Below are 20,495 nucleotides of genomic sequence, written 5' to 3' on the forward strand. Positions count from 1 at the left end.
TCAACCTTATAATCTTAAAGTGATGTGAAATTCTTACTCTAATTAGGAGCTCTTTGCAACTCCCCTCCACATCTCTGTAATATTAGTGAAATGTTCGTTATGTCTCAATATAAAAAATTGCTGTGATTTCCTCTTAAATGAATATTTAGAAGTGTTTTTTTCCATCTACTGACTTTTCTTTAAAAATATGTAACTGTGGACTCTTTAGAAGAAAAAGTAATCCACTAATAATATTTTAGCTGTTAAATGCAATTATTAGATAGACTCAGTTTGAGGTAGGGGTTACTTTAGATTCATAAAAACATTTTGTGTCTTTTGGTTTTGATCACTTCATTCTTTTTCAGAAAAAAAACTGGTCTAAAACACAATTGTTAACTTTATGGAGAAGAAAGCTTGTTCGTTCCCCTGATATTAGGGTTCTTCCTAGTTTACATTTATGATAAATTATAAATTCTTTAGATGAATAGGCCAAAACTAGAGAAAAATAAGGAAATAATGGCTTAGGAAGCTGATTTTTTATTTTACCACTTTAAAAGTGGCATAGTCTTCATTTTCACATTTTGTATGTACATTGTAGAACTGCACTTGAAATATTCATTCCATTTTTGCATTGATAAAGACTGTTTGCAGGGGGAAGGTCATGAAAGCACTTGCCTGGATTCATTAAGCTTCCATGCTTCCATGTTTATAGACACATTTAGGTCATGGCACTGGAATATAGAATTTGATCTGCTCGATTTAAAAATTAAAAAAAAAAGTTTCCATCTACTAGACAATCAGTTTTTTTTTAATCTTTTCATTTATGGTATCTAATTGTAAGAATAATTGTATTATAATGCTGGATATGTAGCAGAGATGAAAAAATAGTCCCTTTGGGGATTTATGTAACATAACCTATGCAGAAAGGTGAACCAAACCCTAAAGTGGAGCTGATAGTCAGCAGCTATGCACTGGTGTGAACGCACCAGTTGCCACAACTAAAGGGTTAATACCTAGCAGAACAGGAGTTTCCAGAGCTGAATTATAACCAGGTCTGTTCTATAGTTTGGTGTCTGTGTCTTATGAGACGTTAAATGAATACCATTCCTGTTTAAGAGTACCCTAGTAACACACATGCACATTTTACCCGAATACCTACCTTTTACCTTTATAGGTGTCGATTATGGCAACTTTACTTATGCTGTCTTTTCCATTGAAAACTTTATAAACTCCATCCGCAGTATTGTTGTACTGAAAATATATGTATGGGAAAAATTTGCTTCTAGAACAAATCATTTTTTCAAAGTTATACAATATATAACTTACTTTCACATTTCTCAATCACTGGTTACTCATATAACTTGAAATACATCTGCAATACATTTTTTTAAAATATTGGCCTTAAAAAAATTGTGAAAGGTGCCTAGAAATAAGTGCTAGATGCTGAGACAAAGAAGCTACATATCAGAAGCTGACAAGATGTGAACTCTAGCACTCTTTGTCATCATTAAGCCAATGAGGGCATTTTGATCACTATTCTTACTATGTTGAGGTGAGGGACATTGAACAAACCTATAAGAACAATGATTTATAGGGGTATTCTAAATGTTATGACCATTAATAAGTGGTTACTAAAATGATAAAAATTAGGCATCCACAATTTAAAGCATTAGCCAAAGAAAGAGCTATGAGTATTGAGTTAAAATGAGAACGAATTTGATTCGTTATGGCTTTCTACATTCTTATCTAATTGATATATAACCTTGTCATCCTAACAGCATCTAAAAGTAAAACAATGAACTAGAGAACATAATATTCACATATAGTGCCAAATGAAGTCATAGTCAAACTTCCAATTCAATAGTTAGCTTATCCTATTTGTAATTCAAAACATTAAGCTGTAATGAAGTATACCACCAAGTTCACATTTTCCTTAATCTTCAAGCTGCCATCTCATGACATTGTGGACTACTAAAAATTCTTATTTACAGACCCCATTAAAATGAAGTCTATTAGCTTATCAGTATTGAGATGTGAACATTAGGCTAACTTTTAAGTAAAAATTAAATGTGTAAGACGTCTAGAAAAGGAGGAGTGAGGAGTATATTTAAAACAAATAAAAATATGGTATTAAACTTGATTATGTGAAAAGGGAAATAAAAGCCAAAAACAGCACTCAAAGATTTACAGACTAGCTTACCAGCTAATTTAAAACAAATTGTATATTTATAAATGAGTAGAAACCTGATTAAATCTGATCTTCAGGTTTAAATTTAATTGTTAAATTCAGATGAATTTCCCAACTAGGAAAGCTGAAGCTACAATGGGAAGGGGACTTTTTAAAAAGTTCGGATATATATCTCCAGATCAGCAATAAGACTAATGAGCTAAATTATAAAATTATGCCTTGCCAATGCCATTGAATTAATTCAATTAAAATGTAATAATATTGCCATTCATATTTGGTACTTACAGGATAAAACATACCAACTCTAGTAGAAACAGGGTATGGAACCAAACTCAAAAATGGATCCGTATAGCCCCATAACAGTTCTCTCAAAGTTCTGACTTGGAACATAGAAGATTTTGACTTGTTAATAAGCGAATTGAGTACCACTTGAACAAATGGATTTGGATAGATATGGGATGCAGCCTACAAGAAAAAAAAGTCACTGTTTAAGACAGGAATACAATATTAGATTTTAACAAATAAATGGATTAAATACTAATACTGAGCTTAATACAAGACTTTTTGAAGCTTATCTTTAAAATTACTGCCAAATCCTACCAAAACTCAAAGTATAATTTGTCTGATTCCTAGATGATTGCATTTCTTTGCCTCAGTGCCAGCCACAAGAAGAAGATATTCCAAGTTAAGATCTATTTATTTAATGATACACTTAAACTGGTCTTCTCAAATACCTAATGCATTAATGTATACGAGGCTTAAAACCTAGATGACGGGTTGATAGGTGCAGCAAACCACCATGGCACACGTATACCTATGTAACAAACCTGCATGTTCAGCACATGTATCCCAGAACTTAAACAAACAAACAAACAAACAAAAAGCCAGAGGTCTGGTCCGAAAGGCTCTGGAGCCATATGTGACAGAAATGGTGCAGGCAATTGTTGCAGGCATGTTCATCACAATGGCAGGTTCCACGTCTAATGGCACGAGGCTCTCTGCCAGTGACCTGACCAATGGTGCGGGTGAAATGCTGACCACAAGCTCCAACAGGTCTCCGTACAGCATCTCCAGGGTAAAGACCCCGGTGTCCCAGGTTGGGGAGGACGAAGAAGACTATGACGAGGACAACTGACGTCCTCTCCATTTCAATTTTCAGCTTCAGGAAAATGTTTAGGCAAAGAAGCTTCTTTTTTTAATGTGGGTTTTCTGTTTCCTTTTGGCCTACTCTCAAGAAGATATTGGTAAGCTATTGAACTTTGACATGCACCTCCGGTAAGCAAGGATTGTTTTCCATAGAATTAGGATGTGCTGTGGATGTGCGGTTTGATGCCAGTGTGCTGATGCAGAGCCTTCATATACTTTTTAGGATTTTGTGTTTTCATTTTCTATTTTTCTTAAAATGCAGAGTTCATTTTTGCCCCTTAAGGGTTTTTGCTGAGCTTGCTGAGTTTACTTCATCCACGTAAACGCCCTCGTGTTGCGGATGGTGAGTACCAAATGCCGTTTATTTGCCGTGAGTTTGGACTGCACCCTCTGTTGGCGGATAGCGAGACTCGGCGGAGTTTTATGTTTGTTCAGTGGTGTGGTGTCTAGAGCTCCAAGCAAACAGCAGAATTCGACTTTCCAAACAATAGACACCGTCAACCTTATCGACTTTATTTTCCCTTAAATTATATTGACAGTTGTGATTCCAATCAAGTTTATATACTCTTTTCTCTCCCCATTTTGCAGCAACAAATTGCAAAGTGCTTTTGTTTGTTTGTTTTGGCTTTGTTTGGTTAAAGGTTATTGCCAGGCTGGTACAGCTATGGAGACTGTCTGGAAAGCTTGAAATGGTTTATTGCTTATGGTAAAATTTGCCTGATTTCTCACAGGCAGCGTTTGGAAACCTTTTATTATACAATTGCTCACATACTTAAAAGTCTATCATTTAAAGACATACTGAAACAAATGTTGTACTTGTTTCCTAAGCATCTTCCTGTAATCTATTATAAAATTGAAATTAGGCGGGGCGCGGTGGCTCAAGCCTGTAATCCCAGCACTTTGGGAGGCTGAGACGGGCGGATCACGAGGTCAGGAGATCGAGACCATCCTGGCTAACACGGTGAAACCCTGTCTCTACAAAAATACAAAAAACTAGCCGGGCGAGGTGGCGGGTGCCTGTAGTCCCAGCGACTCGGGAGGCTGAGGCAGGAGAATGGTGTAAACCCGGGAGGCGGAGCTTGCAGTGAGTTGAGATCCGGCCACTGCACTCCAGCCCGGGCGACAGAGCGAGACTCCGTCTCAAAAAAAAAAAAAAAAAAAAAAAAAAAAAGAAATTAAGTATAGAGAATGTTTCAACAAAAAATAATGAAAAAAATAAAGTGGTCTTCTAATGCAGTTGATTCTTACGATTTTTTCACTTTCCAAATGACCATGCCTCCTTTCAAAATAATGATATGGGAATACATTTATGACAAAAATGGAAAAATAAGTAAAACCTAATAATTCGAATGATAGGATTAATTACAGTGAGTTCTAGAGTGTTTTAAAATAGATAACTTTGTTGTTTGTCTACTCACTGCCACAGCCAGATTGAGAACTGTGAAGTTGTCAGCTTCTGTTCCAACTGATAGTGAAGGTTCAAAGATGGCACCATTGGGCTGTAGGAAAGAGACTGTGTTGTCCTTAGGGTCCTGGGTTATATTTTCCTTGGCTAGAAAACGAACTCTAAAGAAACAGAAGTAAGCACAATTCAAAACATTTGTCATATGTGAACGTTAAATCTCAAATGTCATTCATTCATTCAACAAATGAGTTTTGAACATATAGAATATGCCGGATATTATGGAAGCAATGGCGTTAAAATGAGAAATCAGCCAGGGTCTCTAGCAAACTAATCAGAAGGGGTCTTAAACTGGTAAACTGGAAATTAAAATAGTGAGGGAGAAGGAATATTGCTATAATGGAGACTCCATGGGAAAACACAAAACAGATACAGATCCAGATTTAGAATGGTCAGGGTAGGGGTGAGGGTTAAGACACTTTTTAGTACAAGTCTGCATAAGTGGTCTATGTAACAAATAGAAGTTTAGTTAGGTAAAGTAGGGCAGATGGTAGCATGCATAAGAACGAACATAATATATTTTGGGAAATGCAGATATTTGAGTGTGGTTGGATTACAGAGTAAGAGGTGAGGAGAGTAGTGGAAATAAAGCAGCTGAAATAAGAAAGATCTCAAACAGAAAACAGTTGCATATAATACTCAAATGACAGAATTTATCCTGAGGGTAAGGAGGAGAAAGTACAAGGACTTCAGCTGGGGAATATTTAGAGCACATTTTCTTATATTAGAAAGAATGATCAAAATATGTAACCTATCCAGCACTGCTTTTTCCCTTTTTCAGTACTTTAATGAGAATTAGAGATAAGAGAATATCATTTCCATTTTTAAGGGTCATAGAACAACCTCCCCAACCCCTCAAGTATATTGAATACTTCTGTTAGTTCTAATCTCCTGACTCTAACATATCTAGGCTGCAAAGTACCAACTACATTTTAGGAATGTAGTGAAGGGTGATTATTACAGGAAAAATACATTTCACAAGTGGAAGATATTCACTGAGAAGAAATAAGATATACATCATAATTGCACTGTCATATTTGAATGTCTGTGAAGTGAGTAAATAGCCAAGGTAAAGACTTAAACAGTTGGACTGAATTTTTTAAAAACCCTTTTTATTTCATTATGATAAAAATGTAAATTCCTACAGGGTAGGAGTTTATGAGTGTTTTGTAGCTCTAAGCATCATACCTGGTATATAATGAGTTCTCAGTAAATATATTTACTAAATAAATGTCTCAGATTCTTTAAAAAGAGGATTCAAAGTTGGCTAGAAATATATTTTCAATATAATTTTATTAAAACTTTATTATTCTTGAAGTACTGCAGACAAAGAATATAAAAATCTGAAACAGCACTCAGGACAATTGTATTTTAAATTAGTGTGCATATTACTAATATTTCAAATTAAAGTACTTTAATTTTCAGAAATATGCACATATATTAAAACAATAGCAACGTGATTGTCATGGGTACTGACAACATTATACCAGTAGATGGCAGTCACTAAAAGAAAAATCCTTAAACAGCCCTGTCTTTAGAATGTTGTTTTAAAAAGGGAACATAATTACTGAATTTTTTGTTTAAAACTTAGATTGTGTGGAAGTTTTGGAATGTGTTTGTGTATAAGGTCAAGGGAAGGAATTTAGACTTTTCTCAAGATTACTTTATGTTCTTTTCAAAGCAAAGTAACTTAAAAAATGAATTATGGATCTAAGGATAGTCTGAAGGAATTACAGCATCTTCGTAGAGTTGGTGTAGGTAGAAACACACATAAGATCTAAACCCGAGCAATTTCGTGCTTTGATTCAGGTCATATCTTACTTTAGCAGCCATTGGCCAAATAAAGCCTGTGGTTCTGTTTGAGGAAGGACATTCTCACATACTTCCAATGTCAGATGGATTTAGGGTATAATTAATTATGAAAAAGCATGTTTAGCTCAACACAAACACTATCAAAGTGTTAACTTTTTTCTAAAAGGTACTGGTTGTTTTTCCATTATTTAAGGCACTCAGGCAAACAATAAAAGACTATTTTGGTGACATCATGAGACAAGATGACCTATAGTTAATCAAGAATCCCTTTAAAATTGTCATAGAAAGAGCTATTTATGGATTCTAAAATTTAGCTGTAAATGCAACTGTTCTTCTCCAGTCTTTGCTCCATTGCCTCTCTAAGCAAATCAAATATACCTAACACATTCCCTTTTTGTCCCTTAGAGAGATAGGTTAAAAGCTCTAAGAAAAAAATATAGATTAGTTACCAACTACCAGAGGAGAACTATTTCAATAACATGTTTTCTCATATCTCAAATAATATATTTAAAAGTGAAAAATATGGTTGGGCATGGTGGGTCACACCTGTAATCCCAACACTTTGCAAGGCCAAGGCATGTGGATTGCTGGAGCCCAGGAGTTTGAGGCCAGCATGGGCAACATGGCGACACCCTGTCTACAAAAAAAAAAAAAAAAAAAAAAGGAGGAGATTCGGGTAAAACTGCTAAGACAGGACATGCACCGAGGCCCTCTGTGGCTTCCATGTCATGTGCTATGGTAGTAGGCACCACCCTCACAACATGCCTGTTATTTCATTTTATTTTGAGTGTGAGTTTTCAATGTGGAAGCATAGTAATGCTTTAGAGAGGAAGGAAAATTATACAATCATCTGATAACCAAAACAGATAAAGATACTAAAACTATAAATTATAAGAAATCACTGGAAATACAAAATTTTATGATAAGAACTAATCATGATGTATAACTAGTTGTGATTATCCGTGAGGGAAAATACACATTTAGGTAATGAATTCTATAGCAGAACATAACTATGTTTCCATATGGATACCATAAATATATTCCTAATCCTTGGTTAAGGTGATGTTTTTAGCACCTTAATCTCCCCCTTTTTTTCCCTTTTTTGTGAAAAAGATAGAGGCTATAATTGAAATAGGAGAAAATGTATATAAAAATCTGGGAGTTACTAGTACCTACATCTGTGTGAACATAGACAAGTGACCTCACATCCACTAGATCAGGCATTTTTAATTCACAAAATGACAGATTCTGGCTGATCATTTCCTCTAGTTCTAATACTCTAAGATTCTGTTCAAAAGTGTATTAAACTATTAGGGAAGGCAGAGGAAAGATAAAAATATTCAGTCTCAACACTAGAGAAAATATAAGAGTGAAACTAAAATAGATCAATGTAAACATCTATATGACCTGGAAGTTAATTTGAATATAAATCCTGAGTAGGTACCGCAGCTAGGAAAAATGAACTGAGCACTGTGGTTCTCAAAAATTGTGTATTCAAATCACCCAGGGTTTGTAAAACTCTTTAGTGGGCCTCAACTCTTTCATTCATTTGTTTTGGGATGAGGTGTAGGGATTTGCCTGTTTCCCAATTCCCTGTTGATGCTGATGCAGCTGATGCAGCTGGCCCAGCACATTGCTGTGGCCCAGCTATACTTTGAGAACCACTGTTAAAATATGCTTTAAATTTCAAGATGTGAAAACTGATTTTTTTTTTCTCAGCAGGAATATTTCAGAGTTGTTGAGAATATATGCCACAATAACAAAACACTAACTTCATAAACATAGGGAAGTTATTTGATACTGGTAAGTTTATAATAAAATGTTTAACTTTTCTATATACTGTCTAATAAATATTTGGATAATGTATATATCTTCCAGTTTTTTGAAAATAAATACCTTAAAATCATTAAATTCTTAGATTAGGATGCTACACAGATAGGAAAACTATTCTAAAGAATATTTTTGGCAAGAAAATAATAAGTACATTTCAATACAATGACATTTTTCAAGTAGAAGACTTCTCAGAAATATATGTTCAAGGTAAGAGTACCTCGTATTTGTGGGGACTCACTCACCTGTACGTATAAGGACCTCTTTGCTTAACTTGAATGTTGCTGCTGTTCATCATCACTTCCTGTGGATTTTGCACATCAAAGATCCAAAACTGTCTGTAAATTTCTGTGCCTGTTTTAACCCAATTTTTAAAAGCAATTGTACCTTCTTCAAGGACAACTTCCTATGAAAAAGAAAATAAGTTTGGGTTATGTCTTTGTAGTAAGTACAGGCACTTCTGGGCGATTGTTTGTAGTCTTGAGTCAGCCAGAATAAAAGGACCAAGCTCAAGTGCCTCATTCATGAGAACTTTTGCAACCTTGCCATACACTTGCAACAGAAATGTGTTCAACAAATTATTATCACAGCAGTCTTTTTAGCCTTTTACAAAGAGAATCAGTGTGTAATAGTGAAGACATGACTATTGATTTTAAGGCAAATTTTAAAGTGACCCTTTGGCAGCTTTAGAGTGACCGTTTGAAAATATTGCAACAGTCAACATGATTTATTAAGCAAATTTTACCGAAGTTCAAAAAAGTTCTACTGAGTTGAACATGAACTTCTTCTCTGCCCCTAAGCTGGATTGATGAAACCAAACACAAAAACTGAGTGAAAAATCTAGTGGTATAGGAAGCTTTTTCTTTTCCTTCAAGAGTTAGACACTCCAGGGGATGGCACTTAACACTTACTACATTAAGAAAATAAAAATATCTACATGAAGAACACAAATTTGACATCACGTCTTCAAAATGCTGCTCAATCTGGCTTCCCCAACCCTTTTTTTTTTGAGACAAGATATTGCTCTGTCACCCAGGCTGGAGTACAGTGGTATAATCTTGGCTCATTGCAACCTCGGCCTCCCAGGCTCAAGTGATCCTCTCACCTAGTCACCATGCCCAGCTAGTTTTTGTAGTTTTAGTAGAAACAGGGTTTCACCATATTGGTCAGGCTGATCTTGAACTCCTGAGCTGAAGCAATCCACCTGACCTGGCCTCCCAAAAGGCTGGAATTACAGCAGGTGTGAACCACTGCATACAGCCCCTAACTTTCACTATATTTGCAACAACCCATTAGCATATGTTTCTAAAAATTACAACAGCCTCACTCACCATCATTGGGTTGTAGTTTTTAAAGAAAAAAACAGGACAAGAAAGCTGTCCTATTACTCCTTTGTGAAATCCACTAAAAATCACTGATACTCCTTTTGCTAAAAATAGACAAGTGGAAAATACACCAATAAGAGAATTAAAAATCCTATATTAGGAACTCGATTCCTTGCTTTAGGAGCTTTGGGACTGGGTGGAGAGTCATCAACCCTCCCTAGGGTCACTTTCATTATCCGTAAAATAAGGGAGTTAACATAAATATTCTTCTAGTTTTCTTCCACAGCTTTCACTCTCTGAGCCAGAAGTCTATTACACTGTAGTAGATAGTGCAAACAAAGGTGATTTTGAAGCAGGCGGTATTTCCAATGAAGTATTGGGAAGAATGCCCAGGTTAAAGAACTCCAGCTTAACCTGAGTGTGCTAGAGGAAGAGGAATGCAACTATTTCATGGAAAATGAGCCTAAAGAGAACCATGACCACAGGAACATTCTGACCTATTTGTTTCCTTCACCTGGAAGCACCACTTCACAGAATGACAGATTAGGAAAGGACATTGAACATGATCACATTTTCCAGTAGAGCACACTGAAGTTCTGAGAAACCAGACGACTGGCCCAAGGACAGCCTAGGCAAACAGTAGTGAATTCATGACAAAAATCCTCATCCCTGACCCTTAGACTAGTCCTCCTTTACACCATGCTATGACTGTCTTTTTTTTTGTTTTGTTTCTGTCACCCTCTGCACTTAGTTGGTAGAACTCAAATTAAGCTTCATATCTTCAGGATATTTTACTTATTGCTTAATGCAGGGAATAAGGGAATTCCTTAGAGAAGAACTGGGCACCAAGTTAAAATGGAATTACAAAATCCAATGCTGCTGTAATCCACTTATACGGGGTACACTGGACCTGCTAGAGTGATGGAATCTTTATTACTTTTTACAACAAATTGTCCTTGAAAAACTTTTTATTTGCTCCCAAAAAGACTTATTTCCACACTAAGTCTAACAGTAAGACAAAATTGCTTAAAGTATTATGGATATTCTTCTAAATGTAAATATGTTTGATGAGGATGTTGAAGCTCAAAGCTAAATAGAAGCTGAAAATGGTTGATTTCTCCATTTCAAGAGACTTAAGAAGGGAGAACACACAAACACACACATTATTATCCTCACACTTTTAGAATCTTAATGCTCAAAACCAATACCTGTTATTCATCAAGTGCCTCTCAAGGTACATATTAGGTTTGTACACAATTACGGTTTTTGGGACTTTAATGACAAAATTCACAATTACTTTTGCACCGACCTAATATCTCTTAATGAAAGAAACTCAGTCAATTCTTATAGAATTGAAGAGAGTCTGTGACAGAATGTACTTGACAGGACTGAATGCCTTCCTAACTCTACAATGAGTGTCCATCTAAACACCAAAAGACATTGTATGTGTATGAGACCATTTTTCTAAAGGCCACAAATCACTTTTCCCTTAAAAAATATCTCTTGCAACAAATAAGGCAAAGGTGAAACACAGGGTTGAAATGAGTGTATTGGATTATCAACTGTTAGAATCGGGACCATCTAACCCCATCCATTTTTTTAGAGGTGGAAAATGGGTTCTAGAGAAAAGAGATGTCTGACTCAATGTTATGTGACAAATTTACTAGCAGATAATAGAAAAATCAGGTCCTTTCACTTCAATTTTGTAGAGTTTCCATAGCATCATGATTTGTTTAGAGACACAGAGAAAAATATTGAAGTAGTCAAAGTAGGAATACAATGCTTCTGATACTACCACCAGTATATGTATTAAATTGTAGTCACTCCTTGAATACCAAGACTAAATATGTCACAAGAAACAAAAGATGTTATGTCCTCTGTGAATTTAAAAGAACTTGATTTTAAATTGGATTTGGACTATCTAGCTGATTTTGCAAATATTTTACTAAATTTGAAGTACAAAGCTGATAAGTATGCACACAGAAAAAGCAGTATAAGATTTTATCACTTGGCTAATGTGTACGTGTATATTTGTCCCTGACTCTAGGTATGCAGACTACCCAGCCCCAATAACAACAGGATTTCAGCCTGGTGACTCTCACATAGCATGGTCTATAGCTGAGTTGAAAGCATTGACTTTGAAACTTCTATTCTGCTACATTAATTTGAAAACAGATGTTTGCTGGGACCATGATATCCTATATGTAGTCATACACTCACTTGAATACTGTTTTCATGCAACTACAATAATCATCTACATGACTGACAACTTTCATTATTAAAATGCCCTTCATGTCTTGCTATGCATGGAGTAGAGTACAAATGTAGAAAACATTTTGTTTCACTTTTTGAGGACTTTACGAGGTACTATCAAGAGACAGATGTGTGTTTAGCAGATTTTAATCTATGAGTTAGATTTTTTTTACCCTATCCCCACCCTAACAAAGTATAGTGGCTTCTTCCCTAAAGCATAGACTGAAGTGGCCAACAATGAAATTAGATGCTATGAATTTGATCACTTAATAATAACAATCATTTAAGTTTGAGCAGGTTATTTAATTTCTTTGTACCTCACTTTCCTTATCTGTGAAATTATAACAGCAATGTTAGATTGAACCATACAAAATTAGTATTTTTGAAAATCAAAAAAGGTTGAATTTTGTCATTTTCATGTGGCTTATGTATCCTCATAGATTGTTATGGGGATCAATAAATGTGAATACTTAGAACAGTGTTAGTACAAACCAGACATTCAATAAATGTCAGCTATTAGTATTTTACAAATTCTATCCATCCTTTAGAAGAAGAACTCTAATACCATTTACTTCTCATATTGCTTTAATTGCTTGGTTCGTAGCATTTCCTGTTTAAGCCAGTCATGTGCCAATAACTTATGTAATATCCTGTGACAATTATTTTTCTGTTATTTAATCATAATACTTATCTTTCTAGTAAAGTAAAAACTTCCTTAAAAACCAGAAGCATACTAAAAATAGCTTCCACCCTTCCCACTAACTGCTACCATTTGCTTGTAATTGGGCCTAAAGAGAATCATTTCCCCATGTTTAAAGAAATTCTCATGTTTTTGCATTATGCAAGTGTGTGTAAGTTGAGAAGAGAATGAATTAAAATTTTAGTGACAGTTGTGCAGAGAATCTGAAAATGGCTTTAGTTTCAGACCATCATCATCAACTAAAACCCAGAATAAAATTTGGTGAAATGTATTGGAGTAGTAAGCTTTACTATGTTTCTGAAACCCAGAAATTAGCCTCCAAGAATTCATGTAAGTACCTAAAATGGAAGATTTTGTGTCTGGCATGAAAAGTAAACTATGTTGATATTAAATTGGACTAGTGGAAGAAATATATATGCTTGTCTGCTATTTCTTGAAACGTTGTCTTTAAGTGACTTTGTTATTACAGCTATATGCAAATATATGTAGTGTTTAATTCCTTTTTATACTGCTATTTTAATTTAAATATTTTGATTTGTTCTTACTTATTAAATATAAAACAAATGTTACCATCTTTAATATTTCAGTCATTTCTTTCTGAGCTTTTAAATACTATGAAAAAGTACAAATTATTTTATATCTGGAAATACCAGAAGCATACATTATAAAGTTAATGTAAACAAATGACATGATTAAAATATGGACTATTCAAACAAATTTTTTGTGGGGGAGACAGGGTCTCACTTTGTCATCCAGGCTGGAGTGCAGACACGTGATCGTAACTCACTGCAGCCTCAACCTCCTGGGCTCAAGGGATCTTCCCACCTTAGCTCCACAAAAGCTAGGACTACAGGCATGTGCCACCATGCCCAGCTATTTTTTTTTTTTTTTTGTATTTTTCGTAGAGATGGGGTTTTGCCATGTTGCCCAGGCTGGTGTCAAACTCCTAAGCTCAAGTGATCTGCCCATCTCGGCCTCCCAGACTAGGATTACAGGCATGAGCCACTGTGCCCAGTCAAGTATAGCCATTTTAATGATTCATTAAATTTATTTTCTCTGAAGGCATTTCTTACAAGCTACAGAAGGATCACTGTTTTCAAGAATGGGAGTAGGAAATAATGGTATAATTAATTGAATGATGATATTTAATACTAGTTCTCTAATAGGAACAAAGAAACCCATAATTCCTTTTTGGTGTTCTATGGTTAGTTTCATAGGGAAATTAAAATTTATTTAAATTGTAGTTTTTTTCTTCCAACTTTTATTTTAGGTTCAGAGGTACATGTGCAAGTTTGTTATATAGGTAAATTGTGTGTTGTGGGAGGTTTAGTGTATGGATTATTTCTTCACGCAGGTAATAAGCATAGTACCTGATAGGTAGTTTTTTGATCCTCCCCCCTCCCACCCTCAATTAGCCCCAGGTGTCTATTGTTCCCTTCTTTATGTGTATTCAATATTTAGCTCCTACTTATAAATGAGAACATGTGGTATTTGGTTTTCTGTTCCTGCATTAATCTGCTTAGCATACCTGTGTTATGTTATACAATATTCACTAAACATTTTATCAACTGACATTAATAATGTCAAGTGATAAATTATCTTTTGTAAATGGTGGCAGAATTTTGACCCTTGTCCACAGTGCTTTGGTAGTTTGTACATTCATGGCAACTCTTGCTATTGACTTTCAGTTTTCTTTGAAAGACTGCATAAACTTGCTGGCTGCACACTACTCTGTTAAAAATCATGGTCAAAAATACTGGTAAGAAAGATTGCAGCTATAATCCATAAAAAGCATGAAGATACCAGAGACATCCCTTGAAAATAAAGAGCAAAAATAAAATATAAATAAGGTTTCTGAACTGTTTTAGACTATTTCAAATGATAATGCCATCTTTCAGAATTGGAAGGTATTAGAGCACTCCAACTCTACACTTAATATGAAATGATTTTCTCATCATTCTCAATTAAACAGTTTAATTCTTTTTGCAAAAATCACTTGTATATAATAGCTTTCTTAATTTTCTATTAGTCAGTTAAACAAAGTAATATTAAATGAGTTTTAATGGTACACAAATAAGAAGTCACCAGTACCAAAACTCAAATGTTTGTGAAATAGCATTACCCTAAGTATTTCTAAGGCAGCAGTAAGACACTTGGCTCTCTAGGTTTACACAAAATTCAAATATTTGACTCCTACTGTATGCCAAAGATATACATATGCCAGTATCATTTTAAAAATAATCTGTAAACTGAAGAAAAAAGAAACAGTCTATTTAAACAAAATTCCACCTACTTCATACAACTAAAATTGACAAGGTCAACATGGTTGTGTAGGAATCTGAGAGCACAATGAAGCTTAGCCTTAAATGTACCATACACCTTGACCAATATAAGGATTTTGATGATGAGTCTTAGTCTATGGACATGTAGGGGGCTTACAATGTGCGCTGTCATTTGACAGTTTTTATAAATCTCTGTTGTACCACACCTCCTTGAGTTTGAATCTACACTGGGAAGCCTGAATCTCCCGTTTTCCTTGTAAAAGATTGCACAGATAATTCTTATTTCAAAAACAAGAAGGAAAAGCCCTCCATTGATTTAATTCCCCCTTCTTTATCACACTACTCAAAGTATACTTTCAAAATTATTGGTGACCATGTTCTCGAATCATTATTTTCTTAATTTTCATCTGCCTGAGAACATTTGATCCTTTCTTTCCTTGAGTTCTGGCCTCCTGTTAACTTCTAGGATTGCACTCTTTGTTTCTGTTTCTTCATATAAGATCATTCTCTTCCTTTTCTACTTTTGTCTTCCTGCCTCTGAATTATGTACAAATTCTGTAATAATTATTCTGCTTTTTTCCTCTCTCCATTAAAACTCTGAATCTACTGTTTAGATTTATTTGTAATCTCTATAGCAATGATCAAATCTATTTGAACTCTGAACTTTGAAACACAGACTGACGTTCATAACACATCACTTATAAAACCTGTTTTACTTTGTAAGGTATATACATACCTTCTATCAATAACTCACTGGACATCTTGAGTTTGATGCTTTTACTCCTCTCTCTAATTGAATCTCTCTCCAAGCTTCCATTTCATCCTATTATCTATCAGCTTTTTTTATATACTCAACCACACCAGACCAGTGTACCTTTTGTTATGTAATGTGCAGATTATGCAAATATCTTTCTAAAAGGGAATCTCATATTTTCCTTGAAAGTGGCCATATCCTACAGTTTTTTATTTGTTTGTTTTCCTATCTCTGGTATCCTCACTTTGCAACCTTTCTGCTGTAGAGTAGTGTACAAGGCTAGGTTTTTCATCTAGGCTCTTCCTACAGATTGCTTATGTTTGGAGAATGACTTCTTTCCCTATTGGCTAGGTGAGCTGGCAAGTTGATTTAAGGACTTGTGCCTGTAAAATGGGTGAAATAACAGCAACTTCTCAGAGATATTTTTGAAGATTAAGTGAACTAGAATATAGGAAACTATTAGTAAGAATTAAATGTTAGCCATCTAATCTCTAAATGCAGGTTTTATTACGTCTTACACTTGCTGAAAAACATACCGACAACTATTGTGTATCATATCATCAATTAAGTATTTTTCTGCCTGATGTTCTAAGCTTGCTTCCTAACTCTAACCCCATGTTAACTTCTAATCTTTTCTCCTGTTAATACAGTATTCCGGGCACATTCTCTACCTTCTTTCTTCCATCTTCACTGCATTTGATAGCATTTTCACAGGATTTTTCATACTATCAATCAGTCCTTTGACATGGTTACTGCAGTTATTTGGGACTTTCAAAATTCTACACTTCTTTAAAATCTGAACCAAGTACTACCTTTTTCCTAAACTGTCTTGAATACTCTGAGAGATTTCTCTTTCAAAGTATTACAGCATTTACTTTTCCAATTCAATTCTAGAGTCTCATAGGTCTCAGTACTTTTTATTATAATATACCTTCCCGTGGTTTTAGCTTACAATAGCTGAGATGATTTTATTCTCTTAGTCATTATATAAAAGCACATTTTGATGTCAGAAAACTTACTTTCTCATGGTTAACTATTATGAGCATAAAGATAAATATTAAAGAATTACAATAAATGCTAGCCCCTCAACATGCTATCCAGAAGAATCTACATGTACCAGTTTTGTTGCATGACAAAGAAAAAATTAAATGATCGATACTCAGTTATTGACCAATAATTTTGTGTCAGCAAAAAAAAAAAAAAAAAAGCCTAAATTGCTATGCATTGGAAGATTATTGTGATTTTTTATTTTGGAAAACTTTTCCAAATGATGTTATAGTCTGTGTGTTAACACAGACACTGATCTTGTGCTTTCTCTGCATCAGATCTGGGTGAGAACACGGTTTATAGAGTAGGAAGGATGTCAGATCAACAGCCACTCCATCTCACTATTAGATAAGCCCCATACCTCACTATTACCTGTCTGTTTCCATTGGCCTATATCAAAATACTATCAAGAAAACTAAGACTTCCAAGGCAGGGGATACTATCAGTTTACATGTTTTTTTCAGTTAAATGCATGAGGCTGAAGTTCTGCAATATGTTAGCAATAAATACAATCAGCCCTCTGTATTCATGGGTTCCGGGTCTGCAGATTCAACCAACTGTGGATCAAAAATATTAAAAATGGTAACAATATAGCAATAAAAAATTAATAAAAATTCGATTCCTGCTGTTCTCCATTGTGCACTATGCTTACTAACCCTTTGTCTAGGTCATTGCCGTCCTAACCAGGTAGAGAGTTGAAGGCAGAACTCATGTTTTATTTGGCCAGTATTATGTTTAATAAAATGAACATTTATGTCTTCTGGCAGGAAACACACAGTCTAGTTCACAGCAGTTCCTGTTCTTCATTTTATCTTGTTCTTGGCACCTTAAATTTTGTTTAACCCCTGTATCCAAACTCCTGAAGCCATCTGAATTTGCCATCCCTCATTTAGAACTTCAGCAGATCTGCTTCCCTCTATTCTCGTCTTCCCTCTATCAATCAGCATTTCTGATGAATGAGTGTGTAGCTAATTCAAATAAACTGTGGGGGCTGGGGGGAGATTAATTCTAGATTGTTGTGCAAAGCCCATCTATTCAATCATTCTGTTTTTTCACACTATAGTCAATTTGTTATATACTAATATATGTTCTGCATATTTCTGAAAGCCTTTTTCTAAGATTCAAATATGAAGCTTCATAAATAGAAAATATTTATGAGATAATGAGATTACACATATATAAAAATAGTGGATTACTAAACAGTGTATTACCAAACAACAAGTTTACCTAACAATAAGGATTTGTTTCAGTATTAAACACATCTCACACACACACACACACACACACACACACACACACACACACACGGTTTTACTTTTGTCAATATTAACTAAAGTACAACTTCTTTTATAAATGTGCTTTTACAGAATATACTCACTTATTTCCTATTCAAAAGCATGCCAACATGCTCTTTGGACATAACTTAAAACAATTATTTCTAACATGCATACCTATAGACAGCTTTTAATAGAATTTGGTATTTATATTTAAGATAGCAATGGAGTCGTGTTAAATATACATTATACTTACAACATTTCACATACAGTCACATCATATAGAGTTGCAGTGGTTCATAAATACCTTCATGTCAAAGATACAAATTAGCAGTTACCAGGAAATATAAAGCAGGTAAATATAAGCAAAAAAAGAGAAGACAGAATGAATCAAAATGACAAGGCATATTCTTTGGACTACTTGTACCTTTTTAATTGTCTTCTGGATAAGCATGTCTCCAACTGGCATTAGAATACCTCCAAACACAGCCAGGACGGCACCAATGACAGCCCCAGTGATGAGTCCACAGTTGCGGTCACAGCCCATTTTTCTTGTTCAGGAGGTGAATTAGTGTTAAGCACCTGTTTCTTGCAAACTCCTGGATACGATTAAGGTGGTTTCTACAAGGTCTGGTTCTATCATTAGAAAGAGATCATAAAACAGAAGCTTTAATATCAGTACAAAAAGATCAAAGTACAAAGAAAACACCCACTGAAACAGATCATTTTGCCAGTTGTAAATAAACAAATGCTTTTCTTTTTGTTTCACCAAAGTGACTTACTCAGTCCACCTCCCTTTTCTTGCTTCTAATGCTTACCAGTGACAGAACTAATAATGTCATATCTGAATTTCTTCAAATTCCTCCTTTTTAACTTTCTTTCTACACATGATTAACATATTGAAACCTTATCTAAGGAGAACTCTCACCCTCATCTCAGCAACTTTGTTGCATCCTCACATCCAACACAGCCTTCCACACCTTCTCTTGAGTTCTCCTGCAAACCGAATGTGGGTTGACTGATGTGTTTTCCATTAAATGATAAGCAAGTACGGTAACAGATGTTTTATTTACTATACCTTATTCACAAATCAACAGCAAGACATGAATTTTACAGGAAATGAACTGATGAGTCGCAGAAATAATCAATTCTTCTAATCATTTGAAAGCTATCTGTGAAAATGAGAAAAGCATGGGTAAATACAAAAAAATATTCCCAGAAATTTTATACTGGGGCACTCTCTAATATCACCATACTTAAAATAACTGTTGAAAGAAAGTCTAATGTTCATGAATACTGAGTTCAGGCCTGAATTGTTTGTCCTAAAAACTGTTTAAAACATGGAATTATTTTAAATAAGTATATCTTATTTTCAGTTTTATTATTAATGACTTTGAATAGCCTACAGGTGTAAAGAATTTGAAGAAAATATAAAATGTAGAGGATTTCTTGTTTCAACTATGGCATTGCTTTCTTACTAATCTCAAATAATTTTTCCCTAAATATTCAACTACAATATAGTTTATTTTGTCATTTGCAGTTGATGCTAATTCTGTTAAAATCAGGTAGTTTGTGTTAGCATATGTTTGTCAATCTATTGTTTGGTATCTTTATAAAATGTGTGATTATTATTTTTTGAGATGGAGTCTCTGTCACCCAGGCTGGAGTGCAGTGGCATGATCTTGGCTCACTGCAACCTCTGCCTCCCAGGTTCAAGTGATTCTCCTGACTCAGTCTCCTGAGTAGGTGGGGTTACAGGTGTGCACCACGACACCCAGCTAATTTTTGTATTTTTAGTAGAGATGGGGTTTCATCGTGTTGGTCAGGCTGGTCTCAAACTCCTGACCTCGTGATCCACCCACCTCAGCCTCCCAAAGTGCTGGGATGACAGGCACGAGCCATCGTGCCCAGCCATAGTATGTGATTATATAAAGATTGCAAGAGCCGGGCGTGGTGGCTTACGCCTGTCATCCCAGCACTTTGGGAGGCTGAGGAGGGCAGATTACCTGAGGTTGGGAGTTCAAGACCAGCCCGACCAAAACAGAGAAATCTCATCTCTACTAAAAATACAAAATTAGCCGGGCGTGGTGGCACACACTTATAATCCCAGCTACTTGGGAGGCTGAGGCAGGAGAATTGCTTGAACCCAGGAGGCAGAGGTTATGGTGAAGAGTTTCACACCATCACACTCCAGCTTGGGCAACAAGAGCAAAACTCCGTCTCAAAAAATAAAATAAAATAAAATAAAATAAAATAAAATAATAAAGATTGGAAGAAAGAATACAATTTGTGAAATGAGTGGATCCTACTGTAATAATAAGAGTTAATTCTAACTAGTATTTGAAAACTCATTTATTTGAACTTTTTTGTTGTTGTTGTTGTAATGGCATTTTGTCAATAATGGAGTTGGCCTGTCATTTTTAGTCAGAATGCGCTTTATAGT

General features: G+C 35.0%; 1 protein-coding gene across 24 annotated transcripts in view; it reads right to left on the reverse strand.

Moving 5' to 3' along the window:
• CD36 (CD36 molecule (CD36 blood group)) overlaps positions 1 to 20,495 on the reverse strand; it is a 132,190-nt gene that overhangs the window by 11,298 nt on the left and 100,397 nt on the right. For 21 of the 24 annotated variants that reach the window (XM_074035634.1, XM_074035638.1, XM_005550374.5 and 18 more), the window contains 6 exons: positions 19,131 to 19,224; positions 18,480 to 18,688; positions 8,663 to 8,823; positions 4,732 to 4,879; positions 2,453 to 2,632; positions 1,139 to 1,230 (listed from right to left, as the gene is read on the reverse strand). In XM_074035634.1, coding sequence (XP_073891735.1) covers positions 1,139 to 1,230; positions 2,453 to 2,632; positions 4,732 to 4,879; positions 8,663 to 8,823; positions 18,480 to 18,599 — 701 coding nt within the window. In that variant the 5' untranslated portion in view covers positions 18,600 to 18,688; positions 19,131 to 19,224. Of the gene's footprint in view, positions 1 to 1,138; positions 1,231 to 2,452; positions 2,633 to 4,731; positions 4,880 to 8,662; positions 8,824 to 18,479; positions 18,689 to 18,980; positions 19,225 to 20,495 lie in introns of all 24 variants that reach the window. The other 3 variants (XM_074035636.1, XM_074035644.1, XM_074035635.1) reach the window with 1 other exon arrangement.

The sequence above is a fragment of the Macaca fascicularis genome, chromosome 3 (assembly GCF_037993035.2).
Source record: "Macaca fascicularis isolate 582-1 chromosome 3, T2T-MFA8v1.1".
Lineage (NCBI taxonomy): Eukaryota > Metazoa > Chordata > Mammalia > Primates > Cercopithecidae > Macaca > Macaca fascicularis.